The sequence below is a fragment of the Rhincodon typus genome, chromosome 16, assembly GCF_021869965.1.
Source record: "Rhincodon typus isolate 14 chromosome 16, sRhiTyp1.1, whole genome shotgun sequence".
In the NCBI taxonomy this organism is placed as follows: domain Eukaryota; kingdom Metazoa; phylum Chordata; class Chondrichthyes; order Orectolobiformes; family Rhincodontidae; genus Rhincodon; species Rhincodon typus.
Window position 1 is genome coordinate 21,898,259 of NC_063347.1, and position 17,124 is coordinate 21,915,382.

General features: G+C 40.1%; 1 protein-coding gene across 1 annotated transcript in view; it reads left to right on the plus strand.

Annotated features, from left to right (window-relative positions):
- The window catches only part of syn2b (synapsin IIb), a 342,671-nt gene that overhangs the window by 286,047 nt on the left and 39,500 nt on the right, over positions 1–17,124 (plus strand). The window contains exon 8 of the mRNA XM_048606715.1: positions 1,846–1,948. Within this exon, the coding sequence (XP_048462672.1) occupies positions 1,846–1,948 (103 nt within the window). The remainder of the gene's footprint in view (positions 1–1,845; positions 1,949–17,124) is intronic.

A 17,124-nucleotide genomic window follows, 5' to 3' on the forward strand; every position in this document is an offset into this window, starting at 1 on the left:
GATGAAGGGTCTAGGCCCGAAACGTCAGCCTTCCTGCTCCTATGATGCTGCTTGGCCTGCTGTGTTCATCCAGCTCTAGACCTTGTTATCTCAGATTCTCCAGCATCTGCAGTTCCTACTATCTCTGAGAATAATTTGCAATTTGACTGTATAATATGCTTCCAATAATATCAATTGCCACATTTTCTAATAAGGTTCTGCATTTTTCAGGGAGTTGCATTTATCAAACAACACTTTGTGCCAATCTGCACTAATCCTGGAACTCAAGTTAGACAGCTTTATTGTCACTTCCTGATTCTCATATTCTTCCTTCCAGTTCTTTATTCCTGAAGCTAGTATGATATTAAGTAATAGAAAATTAAAAGGGATGACGAACTCCAGTTCCCTCCACAGACAGAACTCCCATATAATTTCCATGATGCCACATTGTTGCACATATCTATACTTAAAGAATATAATTATCCTAATATGATTGGAATTTCATTTTAGCAACTATTTGCAAACAGAGGTGTTCAATGATGTGCTGAGCCTATAGCCTCATTAATTATGTTTGCAGATTTAGAGTATAAAGTCACCTTCAATCATCCTACAGGAATAGTGTCACTGAAATTCACAAGTGAGTGTGGAACTAAAATTTACAGAGCAGACTGTTCCTGTTTGTTTCAGGAACAGTCTGACCAAAAGTTCCCTGTGAATGGCAAAATGCCGCTCGTATTAAGAGCTGGAGCAACTAGAAATTGAAGACTTCTTTTGAGCGTGAATTTTATTGATCTGAAATTCTACTCCATGTCACTGGCTGTATTGATAGCATAATAAAATTAATGAACAAGTACTAATTCTTGTCAGTGTCCTATTTAGGTTAACAAGTTCAAGAACAGCCGCATGTACCTTTTTAATGGAGGCTGTTGTAAAAATGACTGTGAATGGAAAATTCAGGGTTCTGTAATTCAAGTACGCAATACCACTTCATCCTTAATTATTTTTCCATCTCCTTGTCAAAAGATTTTCAGGGCCAGTCATAATCCTGTCAACTGTGATAATAAAACCAGCAATAGCCGGAGTGATTTACCCACACTGTTACCACTACTTTCCATATATAGTGATCGTAACTTGCTCTTTAGAACAGGCGAAAGCAATACACTCTGTAAGGCAGTTTGATCTTCATTTAAATATGCAGATCAGGCTCACGTTAGGTAATCAGAATCCAATTGCAATTTCAATTAGTGACTCTCATCGGGGCTACATTCTAGCTTCTCAAGCAGGTCTACCTGGTGGCAAAAGGGACATGCACCAGGACTAGCCCAGAAAGATATGCAGTTTTATATGGTTTCATTGTGTGCCCCAGTCTTCCTTCTTCTTCCTTCAGCCAGGACGTCCTCCTGGCAGCCCTTACTTGCACTTACTTATCCAAATGGCAGGAACCATTCTTTCATATAAGTGGCAGTGAGCTCCTGAACCTGAAATCCCACTCCAAGACACCAAATAGCTGCAACTTCCCACTTGATCTAAGCACCAGGCTAACAAAGCCTTTTGCAAATGAGACATAGGTGTTAAGATTTTCCAGGCCCCTCACACCAGAAGGTGACAATGGTTGGTCAGCTGCCTATCTATGTACACAAAGTGGTTAAAATTGGGACTTTTGTCTCTCCATATACAGACACAAAGTTTAGTACCAGGACTTCAAATCATTTTGTTTTGCGCAGCAGAAAGAGTTCTTGAAAGTAGTGGAAGAAGTTCTTTTCTCATTGTTACAACAATGTTCGTGATCGTTTTGAAAAGGTAGCAGAGTTGAAAAAAAGTCTTTGGACGCCATCTAAAATCTATGTTTTCTTTTCTCTACGACAGGTACAGGTTTTGGGTTGATAAATGCTGTGAAATGTTTGGTGGGTTGGATATCTGTGCTGTGAAAGCTGTCCATGGAAAGGATGGAAAGGATTATATAATTGAGGTAAGAAGGGGAGGGGGAAGGGGAACAGCGAGTCCCTGGTGGATCACCGCATTACACAACCCATGTAGCAATGGTCAGTAGAAATAATTAGTAATGTGTTCTGCTTGATGCAAATCCCATTACTATAAGTTAGTTCCAATGCCACAAACCACAAACATTTACTTCCATGGGAAGTATCATGCAAATTTATTTTGGATAATTACCATGGCGTAGACATGCAATGAATACTGGTACCCATTTTAAAGCAAACCTGTGAAAAATGGATAATGTTCTATGATCTCAGTAGTGACCAATGATGTTTAAAATGAAATGTGAACTCCAAGTTATCAACTAAAAGAATTATACCACAAAATTCATATTTAAAACTAAAATCTTTACTGTAGTTAAACAAAGCAAGTACTAGTAACTTATTATGTACACAATTATTTTTTAAGCTTGCAAGTTTCAAGATGGTCTCCATTCTACTTTTATTTCCACTCAATATTTTGCCTATTCTTTGAAGGACCTTGAGGTCTCTTCATTTCTCCTGGGACTAAACCAAGGGATGTCACAGTTTTTAGGAATGCACTTCGATTCATTTCAGTGTTCTTGTTATACTCCGAGATTTGATGTTACTTGGGGTGCCTATACCATCACAGAAATAAAGAGTAATTCTGCAGCAGTGTGATATATTTGGCATGTTCCAAATAAAAATTTAAACCAATTATTTCCATCTTTAAATGGATCCTTCCACTTGAAAAGTGTATGGATAGTTTATAACATTCCCTTTTTCACTCATTGTTTTCAAATCTCTCATTCATCTGGGAAATGTATTATATAAGTCTGTAATGGAGATAACATTTTATATAATTTTTAATATTCTTTTGTGGGACATGGACGTTGATGATTGGGCTGTGTTTATTACCCATCCCTAGTTATCTTTGAGATGGTGGAGATGAGCTCCCTTCTTCAACCACTGCAGCAATGGCCTGGAGTTGAAATAACTGACCTCCAAAAGCCCCAACCATTTTGCTTTGTGTCAGTGGAAAGTTTGCCTCCTGATTGGGTGGGAAATCACTAGATGCTAATGCTCCTTGAAGTCACACTCTGTCATTTGTGGCCTTGATGTCAAGGGCAGTCACTCTCACCACATATCTGGAACTCATCACATTTGTCCATATTTCAACCAAGTCTACAATAAGGTCAGGAGTTGAGTGTCCTAGCTAGAGTTGAGTGTTGTAGCTGCACTGGAACAACTTGGCTCAGAGCACAGCAAATTCTGGAACATATGAATTTGGCACTATTGCCAGAATATTGATTCAGTACATGCTATTGTAATATTCAGTGCCTTAGCCATTTTGATATCACATGGTGTGAGTTGAATGGACTGAAGATTGACACCTTTAATTCTGGGAAGCTCCAATGGAGGCTGAGATGGATCATCCACTCACCAGTTTTGGCTGAACATTGTTGCACAGATATGTTGTGTCCCCATCATTGAGGTTTGAGATATTGTGGATCCTTCTCTTCCTGTCACCACCATTCTCAACTGAATTTGGCAGGATTGCAGTGCTTAGATCTGATCAATTGATTGTGGAATCATTTGCTGCTTATTCTGTTTGGCAAGCAAGTAGTCCTGTGTTATAGCTTCACCAGTTGACACAGTTTCTTTTTAGGTATGCCTGGTGCTTGTTCAATATTTTTAGCTGTCTGAAAGTACTGCTGTAAACCTCTTGTCCTAAAATACCAATCTGATCTGTTCTATATTGAGTTTTCCTTTTCTGTCCAAAAATCCTAAGCTGATATGCCTCCCAATATGTACTCACCTTCTGTGCAATTCCAAGTTTGAATTTCTGGTTTCTGCATGTCATTGTGAAATACCTCTAAAGAAATGCACAAATGAGAACCTTCTCACACTGTAACCATATTCCTCCTTATCCTCCTTAAACTCTTTGAAGCCTTTGACATGGTCAACCATGCTATTTCCTGCAATGCCTGGTGTGCCCTCCTGTGCTCTCCATTGAACCAGGGTTCCCTGGATTGATGACAATGATAGCATTCGGAATGTGCCAGGCCATGAGGCTGCAGACTGTGTTTTAGTACAATTCAATACAACTTCAATCTCACCAAACACGTCAGCTCCATTATGAAACTAGGAGAGGTCTTCCTGTTGTACATTGTTTTCACACCTCTAACTCTAACTTCTCTAAGTGAACATGGACCAATCTTTGAATTGTAATTATCTTCAGTCTGTTTACTAGTACTTCAAACCAGATGCTTATTTATTCTACATCCACTAAAGGCTCAAGCCCAAACTAAATGTTCGAGGTACAATGTACATATATCACAAAGACACTAGCATTTCACTCACTGCTAGTTTGTGACCTCAATGCTCTGTCTTGTGCTGCCCTTATTTTTGGATCTTTCATGTTTAAATCATTCCAATAACATGCCATTGTTGCTGCTGTTTGCCATATATTATTTTATACGTGAAATGTACTGAAGACAGATTCATTAGTTTGTTTTTTTTTTGTTTTGTTCAATATTTTTAGCTGTCTGAAAGTACTGCTGTAAACCCCTTGTCCTAAAATACCAATCTGATCTGTTCTATATTGAGTTTTCCTTTTCTGTCCAAAAATCCTAAGCTGATATGCCTCCCAATATGTACTCACCTTTTATGCAATTCCAAGTTTGAATTTCTGGTTTCTGCATGTCATTGTGAAATACCTCTAAAGAAATGTACAAATGAGAACCTTCTCACACTGTAACCATATTCCTCCTTATCCTCCTTAAACTCTTTGAAGCCTTTGACATGGTCAACCATGCTATTTCCTGCAGTGCTTTTTCTAGGTTGTCTAGCTCAGTTTCACTGCCATCAATGTAATTAAACCGACAGTATCTCATTGCAATATTTCTTCTTTCACTTTTACAACTTTATCTCTAAAGTGCACCAACAATCCAATCATGGCTTCTTTTCCTCACATACAAGCTGTTCCTTGGCAACTGGAAATGTGCTTTCCATCTATCATCTATTCAGAAGTGGAGACTTTTCACTGATATTTCCATGGTTTTCAGCTCCATTTACAATTTCTCAGATGAAAAAGTGGCTCATATGTTGACCTCAACATTGTCTCGTTTTCGTACATGAAAAAAGTCGGTACTTCAGAGACAACATTAAAGTACTACTTTTACTGTAATTTGAGAACAGAACTGAGATTTGTAGAATTTATTTATCCTACTAATGCTAAATGTTAATATTTGAACATTGCAAAAATCAAGAAATAGCAATCCCAGCAGTTTGTTCACATTATATACATTTTTGAACTCTAGATTTGGATTCCTTCTCAAGTGGAAAATATTTCTCTATGTTTACCAAATCAGATCTATTTTCATTAAAGCATAAAGTCTATGGAAGGATAGACCAAATTATTTTTTCTTATATTCCACTTATTCCACTACTCTGCTTTGAATTAAATAAAGTATAAAATCCTACGAGAATCAGCAAAGAAACAGTTATTTTTCATAGTGCCAAATCAATGAAAGACTGTAGAGGTGGAAAGAATTAGAGGAAGATTAATAGGTGTATTAAATTGCAGTCAATTGACGCATTGCAGTATTTAAAATGAGAAGGTGTATTTGTACATTTATGCCTCTCCGTAGTAAATTAAAGTCCTTCATCATTCTGCCACCCATATTTAGTGACTGCACAATGCTGAAGACAACCAAGGATAGCCCAGTTGGAAACCTGGCCACCCACTGATGCTGGGGTGCACCCACTCCTCTGATTTCAGACTGCTTACAGGTGGAAGTTGGAACACTGGAATGTCCACTGACAATCAAACTTAATTTTTCATCCAAAATTCTCATAATCACTTGCATATTGATATGACATATCTTCTAAAAGTGTATTTCAAAACACTTATTCTGTAATATTTGTCATTGTGCATTCATTAAATTGTGAATACATCTGACCAAATATTTTTATCACTTTTGCATTAGTCTTGCAAACCCAGTTACTTTCAACATTTCAGAAGCACTGGTAAACATACTGACATTCTGCACATCATATATTACACTTAGGGGTAATTCACCTTGGACAGGGAAGATTTATTCTATTTTGTGTAAATTGCCTTTTTCTATATGCTATGCAAATATGCTGGTAGAAAGCTTAACTTCAATATATATTTAAAAAGTAAATTTTTTTCAGAACTATGTAGTTTCAGGGTGAAATGTGTCATATTATGGTCACTATCCCCTAGGGGTTCCTCCATTGTATTGTGTGGCACTATCTCTGTGCTAGAAGGAAAGACTTCAAACAGATTTAGCAACTCAAGACTGGACATCCTTGACGCACTGTGAGCCATCAGCAACAGAATTGTACTTCTGTACAATCTGCAACCTCATGGCCCAGTATATCCCCCACTCAACCATTACTTTCAAGCCAGGGGATCAAGCCTGATTTAATGGAGAGTGCAGGAAGCAGGAGGGCGTAACAGAAGCAGCACCAGGCATCCCTAAAAATGAGGTGTCAACGTGTTGAAGCTACCAAACTGGACTACTTACCTACCAAGCAGCAAGTGATACACAGAGCTAAGCAATCCCACAACCAACGGATCAGATCTAAGCTCTGCAGTCCTGCCACATCCAGTCATGAATGGTGATGGACATAGGGTCTGCAATGCTTCAAGAAGACAGTTCACCACCAGCTTCTCATTGGCAACCATGGATGGGGAAGAATTGCTGGCCTAGCCAGCAACATCCATGAGGGAATAAAAACCTTCAGCTCTCCAATCAAATCTGCCTCATTACACATCACCAAATTGAGAAAAGGCCAATATGTTCAAAAAGGTTGATACTGAAACCATTGTAAAGCTTTTTGGAGCTAGGTAGTAGCAAATAAATTATGCAGTGCTTATTATAGGGAAATTGGTTGTGAAGAAAGTGTACATTATATGGATTGTAGTGGAAGATAATCACAGTTGTTAAATCAGTACTCGAGTTACAAAAACCATAACTTGCATAATTTAATGAATAATTTTCCTTCTGGTGAAGTAGGTAATGTGGAATGGAAGTAAGTCTGTGTCAATCACTGAGTACAAAAACATTAGTCCATAGGAATTTTCCACAAATGATTTGTAAAGATTGTTAATTTAAACTTCAACACATTCATGAAATTCTCATCGTTGCTTCAAAGATCTTTGATAACATACTGTATTGTAGTTTAATAACGAAGATCAGAGTCAAGGGGAAGCAGAATCAAACCATGCTAGCGCAAAAGCAGAAAACAATAAGTAAAGGTCAAGGGCAGCTACTCAGACTGGTAATAATAGGGATCGATTCTGGTATTGTTCAGTTTTTCTGGCAGAATGGGTATGTGATTGGCAACTGAATTTCAATAAAGATGTGTGAGGTGGAAAACTTGTTGTGAAGAATAAAAAAGCCACATTCTGCTTGCATTATAAGAGTCTAAAAGGCATAGGGTAGCAAAAGAGATTGCAGGTTGCAGACTCAAAAATCAATAGAAGTGTGCTGTAAATTAATCAGGTTGTTTAAAAAATATCAAGCAGCAGGGGTCATTTGCAGAGGAATGTAATTGGCTTATATACAATATGTGGCACAGAAGCACAACAATTAGCTAACTAGGCCATGCCTGTATTTATACTCCATTTGAGCCTTCTACCACCATTCCTCATCCAAATTTATCATTATCTCTCTCCATTTCCTTCTCCTTCATTTGCTTGTCTGGCCTTCTCTTAAATGCATCTATTTTTGGTGGCACGATGGCTCAGTGGTTAGCATTGCTGCCCCACAGCACCTGGCACTCGGTTCCACCCTCAGGCAACTGTCTGTGTGGAGTTTGCACATTCTCCCCGAGTATGTATGTGTTTTCTCTAGGTGCTCTGGTTTCCTCGCACTGTTCAAAGATGTGCAGGTTAGGTGGATTGGCCATGCTAGATTGCCCATTGTATTCAGAGATGTGTACGTTAGATGGATTAGCTGTGGGGAATGCAGGGTTACAGGGATAGGGTGGATCTTGGTAGGATGCTCTTCAAAGGGTAGGTGTGGATTCAAAGGGCCGAATGGCCCGCTTCCACACAGTAGGGATTTGATGATTTATTTCAATTAACCAATCCTCATGGAAGCATATTGCAAATTTTCACAGCTCTTTGGACAAAACAAGTTTCTTCTGAGTCATTTGCTCATTTTCTTAGTGAGTATCTTATATTGATTGACTCGGTATGATATTTCCCCTCAAGAGTCTGTATCCACTCTTTCAAAGTCTTTCATAATTTTGATTACCTCTATTAGGTCCCATTTCAGCCTTCTTTCTTTCAAGGAGAAGGAAATACAGCTTCTCAATCATTTTCAGGTATGTAAATAGGATTGTTCATCCCTCTAAATTGTCTCTGCATCCTCTCCAGTGCCACTATGTTCCTTTTATGACCAGAACTGCATGCAGTACACCAAGTGTGGCCTCAACAATGTTCAATATAGATTGAACATAATTTCCCTACTTTTCATTTCTATTCCATGATCTTATTGAATGACAGAGCAGCCTCAAGAGGCTGAGTGGTCTACACTTGCTTCTGATTCATCTGTTCATTCATTTTAGAAGCAAATTTTAGTGTTTGGTTTGCTCATTTTATAACCTTGCACGTGAAAAGTTGAGAAGTTATGTTAAATTTGTAATGGACCTTGATGACGTCACCTTTGGAATATTGTACACAGTTTTTGGGGTGTCTACATTATAAAAGATGATTCAGAGACATTGGAAAAGGTTCAAAAAAGATTCACATGCTGTCACCAGAACCCAGAAGAAACATGTACTGGAAAATGATAAACAGGCTGAGAATCTCTTTTATCCCTGTAGAGAGAAGTCTGAGGAGTGGTCTGATCAAAGGCGTTACGCTACTGAAAAATTTTTCATGAGGTTGACATATTGAAATCTTTTGCATTTGAGGAGGGGCCTCATAGGTGTAAGCTAGTTCCTAATAATTCGAGAGAAGCATCTTTATCCGAAGACTGAAGAATATGAAACATACAAGCAATAGTTGAGGTCAATTGCAAAGACTCATCAAAGGGAAAGATAATTAAACACATGAGGGATCAAGGCATAGAGGATACACTAATAATAATGAAGAATGAAAGGAAAATGGTGTCATACATAAACATGATATAGACCTACTAGGCTGAATGGCCTACTCATGTACTGTAGTATTGTTGTAAACTTCTCATTAGGAATTTCATTTTCTTATGTTTCTAAATCAAAATATTATTCTATGTTTACACAGCAATCTTCAATTGTTTAAGCCCCTGGGTCTGTCAATAAGCATGAAATTGTTCAAATTATCACACACTGCTCAGATTCAGACACAGTAAATTTAGCATCATTCAGTTGTGTACTCTGGATGCAGAAATGATTGTCATTTGCAGCAAGGTACACAATGAATAATCAGCTGCCACAGCAATGATCAAGGTAACTAAAAACACAAATAAAATGAAGGCCATTACAAATGAATTTACTATACCATGAAATGTCCTTGCAACAGGAATGTCACTCTGCATGTTTCATTTTTTCCCCTCTACATCATATCCTGGCAATCTCTTTAACCTTTTAGATAATTTGTTTTTCCATTCAGGGTTGTCATTATTTTCCTAAATGTGACATCTCCTTAGTGGTTTGATTTTCCTTGCTGTCACCAGATAGTCATTACATATTTGCATAAATTAGAAACCCCTTCATTATCACCGACATTGACTGGAGATATGATAGATGCTAGGAAATGTTTAATAAAACTGGAGCATATGTGAATGCTAATTTCTTTTTAATGTTCTTGCAATTTCCACTCAATTTTTAAATTATACGAGTCAATTGGTTATATCTGATGGTCAAAGTCTGCCAGTTTAGTTACTATAAAAGGCATTAGGTCCGTTGTTCACTCTGGTTCATTGGGTTTGTTGTGTATATGCTAAGAAGGTAATGGCAAACAAAATTGTTTCAAAACATTACTGCTTCTCTGAAGAAGATTCCGAACTTTGTTAGATTATAATTAATAATGTGACACCAGACCTATGCCCAAAGAAATGCCTGTCAACCTCCTCACTGAGATTAAGAACTAATTATTCTGTGTAGTGTTCTCTGCTACTCATGTCAATTTATTACTGTAACTTACTTTAAATATTGCATCCATTATCTTATTTTACAATAAATAGAATCTGAGATGTTTTCTCATTCTTTCATGGAATGGGTGCATCATTGACAGGGTCAGCATTGTTGCCTATCCCTGATTGTCCTTGAACAGAGTGGCTTCCTAAACAATTGCAAATGGCATTTAGAATCAACTACATTGTGGTGGGTTTGGAGTCACATGTAGATCAGGAAAGGATGGTAGATTTCCTTCCCTAAAGGATATCAGTGAACCAGATGGATTTTTTAATGATAATTGGCAAAGATTTCATGGTCATCATTACTGACCCTCATTTTCAATTCTAGATTTTATGAATTGAATTCAGACTCCACCAGCTGTCATAATAGGTTTTGAACCCCACAGCATTACTGGTATTACAAGGCAAGTGATATTATCTCTACATCAGAGTCTGAGGAGCAATATCATATCAAAGTAAAACAACTTGCTTTGAAAAGTTTCAACTTATTCTGATGTAATTTAAAATGTCAACCTTCTGCCAGAGAATCATCTAGAGCAACAAATGCAGCCTGTTTTAAGGAACAGTTTATATTCTGTAGTGATGTGTTCTAATGAAAGTATTATTTTGTCATGTGGTATATTGAGGAAAGGTAGAGTCAGAACAGGAGAACACCAGTGATAATGACAAAATAATGGATATAATAATTAAACTTCTGAGCTGCCAAGACAGTTTGAAGGAGGTGTAGGGTTATGGACTCATATCCTATTATGGCAGCTGGTGGAGTCTGAATTCAATTCATAAAACCTGGAATTGAAAATGAGGCTCATTAATGATGAACCTGACGTCGGTGGTGGGCAAGTTGTTGGAGGGTATCCTGAGGGATAGGATTTATATGTATTTGGAAAGGCAAGGACTGATTAGGGATAGTCAACATCACTTTGTGCGTAGGAAATTGTGCCTCACTAACTTGATTGAGTTTTTTGAAGAAGTAACGAAGAAGATTGATGAGTGCAGAATGGAGGACATGATCTATATGGACTTCACTAAGGCATTCGACAAGGTATCTTGTGGTAGACTGGTTAGCAAGGTAAGGTCACATGGGATACTGGGAGAACTAGCTATCTGGATACAGAACTGGCTCAAAGATAGAAGACAGAGGGTGATGGTGGAGGGTTGCTTTTCAGTTTGAAGGCCTGTGACCTTGTGTGCCACAAGGATCGGTGCTGGGTCCACTGCTTTTCATCATTTAAGTAAATGATTTGGATGTGAACATAGGAGGTATAGTTAGTAAGTTTACAGATGACACCAAAATTGGAGGTACATTGGACAGTGAAGAAAGTTACCTCACAGTACAACAGGATCTTGATCAGATAGGCCAATGGGCTGAGGAGTGGCATTTGGAGTTTAATTTAAATAAATGTGAGGTGCTGCATTTTGGAAAGACAAATCAGGGCAGGAGTTACACCCTCAATGGAGAATGTTGCTGAATGAAGAGACCTTGGAGTGCAGGTTCATAGTTCCTTGAAAGTGGAGTCAGAGATAGATACGATAGTGACGAAGGCATTTGGTATGCTTGTCTTTATTGGTCAGTGCATTGAGTATAGGAGTTGGGATGTCGTGTTGAGGCTGTACAGCACATTGATTAGGTTACTATTGGAATACTGCGTGCAATTATGGTCTCCCTGATATAGGAAGGATGTTGTCAAGCTTGAAAGGGTTCAGAAAAGATTTACAAGGATATTGCCAGGGTTGGAGGGTTTGAACTATAGGGAGAGGCTGAATAGACTGGGGCTATTTTTTTTGGAGGGTCAGAGGCTGAGGGATGACCTTGTAGAGGTTTATACAATCATGAGGAGCATGGATGGGATAAATAGACAAGGTCTTTTCCCTGTGTTGGGGGGATTCCAAAACTAGAGGACATAGGCTTAAGATAAGAGGGGAAAGATTTAAAAGGATGTAAGGGGCAATATTTTCATGCAGAGGGTGGTGTGTGTATGGAATGGTTGCCAGAGGAAGTGGTGGAGGTGCGTACAGTTACAACATTTAAAAAGCATCTGGATGGGTATATGAATAGGAAGGGTTTAGAGGCAAATGGGCCAAACGATGGCAAAGGGACTAGATTTATTTAGGATATCTGGTCGGCATGGATGAGTTGGACTGAAGGGTCTGTTTCCATGCTGTACATCTCAATGACTCTATGAGAACTGAGGATGTGGCAGGAGGCCTTTCTTAAAGGTAATGCCAAATTTTCACAATAGAATGCTGAATTTTGGAGCCAGCTAATTATTTCCTTCTGTTTTGATTGAAAAGGCCTGGGCTCATGCTTTGACGGATATACTTTGCTCTGGAGGTAGTTCAGAGAAGGCTCACTAAACTGATGCTTGAGATGATAAAATAAAACAAAGAACTACTGATGCTGGAAATCTGAAACAAAAACAGAAATTGCTGGAGAAATGCAGGAGTTCTGGCAGCATCTGTGGAGAGAAAGCAGAATTAATGCTTTGGATCCAGTAACACTTCTTCAGACTAGTTGGGCCTATTTTCATTGGAGTTTAAAAGAATGAGAGGTGATCTTATTGAAGCATAAGATTTTGAGGGGGCATGACAGAGTAAATGCAAAGGAAATGTTGCTTCTCATTGAGGATTCTCAAACCATGAGTTAAGAGGTCTCTCATTTAAGATGCAGATGAGGACATTGCTTCTGTCAAGAGCTGATAGTCTTCTGAACTCTGTTCCACATTTCCAGTGGAGGATGGGTTGTTGGTATATTCAAGGCTAGCTAGATGTTAGGCCAGCCAAGCACAGAGAATAAGATGATATTAAGGCTGCAATCACATCAACCGTAGTTTTACTGAATGGAGAAACAGTTTTGATAGATTAAATAGCTTACTGCTACTCCTAAGTCTTCTAATCTTATATTCTTACAAGTCAAACTTCAGGGAAAAACAGGCAGACAGAGAGAGAAAGCAATCAATTTCTTTCCTCTTTCTAATTTTGACTTAATGTATAAAGTAATGTTTTATTTAAATGAACAAGGCCTCTTTTTTAGAGAAATAGATCGGGAAAGTGTATAAAAGAAGACAAATGGAGGGTTAGAGAGAAAAAGCATTTAGAGAGGGACTTCAGGGAAAAGGGTCTGACACTGCATAGACAAGCTTTACCAGACACCTCTGTTATAGAATGTATAACGTACATTATACACGTTTTAATTAACATTGTAATGTTCTATGTTAAGACAGAGGGTTTTAACTGATGTAAGATGGAATCATTGTGTACAAGGAGTAGCCGTATGTAAAGCATTCTCTTTTGCATTTTAGTATGTTAAGACTAGTCCCCGTGCAGAGTTCGCCAATTTTTTACTGTTCCAGGCAAGATACCCAAAATTGTCAAGTCTCAAGGTAGGGAGGGATGAGCTTCTTTATTCAACCACCACCTCCAGTTGGTGGCAGTAACTTGAGTTTAAAAAGGTTCCTTTCCCTTGTAGATGCCTGTCTTCCCGTCAGCTCCTCATTTTCTCTGTAACCATCGGAAATCAGAGAACAGTTTCCACCCCAACCTTAAGTACACCTGGACCATCTCCGATACCTCTCTTTCCTTCCTGGACCTCTCTGTTTTCATCTCTGGCAACCACCTGGAAACCGATATCCATTTCAAGCCTACCGACTCCCACAGCTACCGAGAATACACCTCCTCTCACCCACCTTCCTGCAAAAAGGTCATCCCCTATTCCCAATTCCTTCGCCTCCGCCGCATCTGCTCCCAAGATGAGGCATTCCACTCCCAGACATCTCAGATGTCCTTGCTTTTCAAGGACCGCAACATCCCCCCCTCAGTGGTCGAGAACGCCCTTGACCATGTCTCCCGCATTTCCCGCAACTCATCCCTCATACCCCCTCCCCGCAATAACAACCAAAACAGAATCCCCCTCATGTTCACGTACCACCCCACCAACCTCCGGATCCAACGCATCATCCTCCGACACTTCCGCCATCTGTAATCCGACCCCACCACCAAAGACATCTTTCCCTCCCCACCCTTATCTGCTTTCCGGAGGGACCACTCTCTCCGTGACTCCCTTGTCCGCTCCACACTCCCCTCCAGCCCCACCACACCCGGCACTTTCCCCTGCAACCGCAGGAAGTGCTACACCTGCCCCCATACCTCCTCCCTCACCCCCATCCCAGGCCCCAAGAAGACTTTCCACACCAAGCAGATGTTCACCTGCACATCTGCCAATGTGGTATACTGCATTCGCTGTACCCGTTGTGGCCTCCTCTACATCTGGGAAACTAAGTGGAGGCTCAGGGATCGCTTTGCAGAACACCTACGCTCGGTTCGCACTAAACAACTGCACCTCCCAGTCGCGAACCATTTCAACTCCCCCTCCCATTCCTCAGACGACATGTCCATTCTGGGCCTCCTGCAGTGCCACAACGATGCCACCCGAAGGTTGCAGGAACAGCAACTCATATTCCACTTGGGAACCCTGCAGCCCAATGGTATCAATGTGGATTTCACAAGCTTCAAAATCTCCCCTCCCCCTACCACATCCCAAAACCAGTCTAGCTCGTCCCCGCCTCCCTAACCTGTTCTTCCTCCCACCTATCCCCTCCTCCCACCTCAAGCCGCACCCCCATCTCCTACCTACTAACCTCATCCCGCCCCCTTGATCTGTCCATCCTCCCTGGACTGACCTATCCCCTCCCTAACTCCCCACCTACACTCACCTTTACTGGCTCCATCCCCGCCTCTTCGACCTGTCTGTTTCCTCTCCACCTATCCTCTCCTCTATCCATCTTCTATCCGCCTCCCCCTCTCTCCCTATTTATTTCAGAACCCCCTTCCCCTCCCCCATTTCCGATGAAGGGTCTAGGCCCGAAATGTCAGCCTTTCTGCTCCTATGATGCTGCTTGGCCTGCTGTATTCATCCAGCTCTGCACCTTGTTATCTCAGATTCTCCAGTATCTGCAGTTCCTACTATCTCTGACGTAATTAAAAGTTCATTGTGCATATAAGTACTTCAAGATTCTCACATTATCAGAGTGAGTATTTGTGACACAGCTTGAGCAGTAACTGAAGGAATATTTAACTGTAGCCAAGAACACTTGGAACAGCAAATATCGGCCAGTATAGGTCATTGAAATGATGTACAGTGCCATGATTGATCTGCAAGAGAAGATGGCAGCTGGGGAAGGAATTTAGATCCACCAATACCATGAGGACATCAACCATTTGGTTACAAAGCCTTTTCCAGATATTGCTCATCGACTCTCCTTTATAAGGAAGCATAACTCCCTCCATATGTAAGTGGGTAGGGGAGAGTTGGTTAGGGGTTTCCAGGATTGTTTTGAAGTGCATTCAGAGTTGATTTTAAGTCAATAAATTCTTATGAACCTAACCAGTCACAGTCATTTATCTTGACATAAGGTAAGCCAACTTTCATGACCAATGCTGTAGCTATTTTAATCAACTTGTTCATACATGCTATGGCAGATGGAACTTGAAGATAGATTATCTGGCTCAGAAGTAGGAACAGTACCACATATCCACAAGACACCCTGATATCTATTCATGTATACTTGTAGTAAATGAATAACTATGTTGTAATTGAGAGTTATCAGGCAACAGAAGAGTGCAGATGTACATTAAAATGAGGGATTTCCCATGTTGGAACAGTATAAAACCCAAGTGGAATTTGCAGACAACCATAATTGTGCTGTTTAAGGGAATCTATAGACAAATGTTGGAAGTAAATAACCCACCCATCACTTTGACTAAGGAATGGTGGTTAACAAGTGAAAGCCTGACAAAGGACCACAAAATTCACCTGAAGGATGCAGACCACACAAGATTGTTACATTGATCAGCATGTGGTGCTGATTTGATGCTAGCATTACTATTTCAGCTAACATCCTTTATTAAACATGCATGTGTTCAGCAGTAGGAAGGACCACCAATTCATCTACTCCACCATCCTCCTAGAACAATTTAAAGTGATTATCAAGCACATAGAAATTAGTTGCTGATTTGTTACAGTTGGCTGTGCTGCAATTCTAGAAATGTCTGGTGGTTCCTGGCATTCATTAAGGTCCAGAGAATGGTGTCATATGCCAAAGGACTTTATCCTGACTTTAATGGTTTTGCACAAACCTCTTTACATGAGTACAATGGAATGAATTTCCCTTGGGATACAGCATGACTGGGAGAATGAGCAGAGATGACATTGCGCAGGAGAAGCTGGGTTTGATGGAGGGGAGAAGGGCTTTCAGTAGGAGGTCCTATTTTCCCCATGGTATTGAGGCAGTATTCCTCCCAGCAAACATTAGGAAGTATATTTTCATTGCAGTAATGTCATCCTCATTGAAATCAGATACTTGCTGCAGCCAGAACTGCAATCTCATGGCAGAGTGAGGATAGCCTTGTGAGTGAATGCATAGTTTAGAGTGGCTATTCTCTGTTATACACCAGGCTGCAGCTTAACATGTTTGCAATGCCAAAGGTCACTAGGTATTCAAAACATCTGAATATATTTCATTCTCAGTTCTCAAAGGGGAGTCAAATGGTGTACAGCATTTCATGCAGGACAATGTCCAATATCCTGGCAGCAGTCAAGCTACCTTCATTCTGCAGTTGACAACTGTGCCAATGCATTTGAGTCACTACAACAAACCAAAGGGTGATGAGGGCTATGCTTTGAGAGCATGGCTCATGGCTCCGGTCCACAACTCAGAGGGCAGCATGCCCACAACCAAAGCCATGCTGCTACAAGAAATGTCAGAGAGCAGGTTCATGGCTGTGCTGAAACATTGCTTCCACTGCCAGGACCACACTAAATAAACATTGCAGCACCTGAAAGAGTGCATATTAAGATTTGCAATGGTGTACTGCATGCCACACAATCTTGACATTATGAGGACACAGCTTTTGCCAACAGATTTACAGTAGCCAGCTGACGAATAGCAGGGCAATAAAAAGCAGGAAGAGTAAGTGGAAGAGGAAGGAAGGAGACACTCAATACACCCAGGTTGTCCATGAACAACTCATTCAAC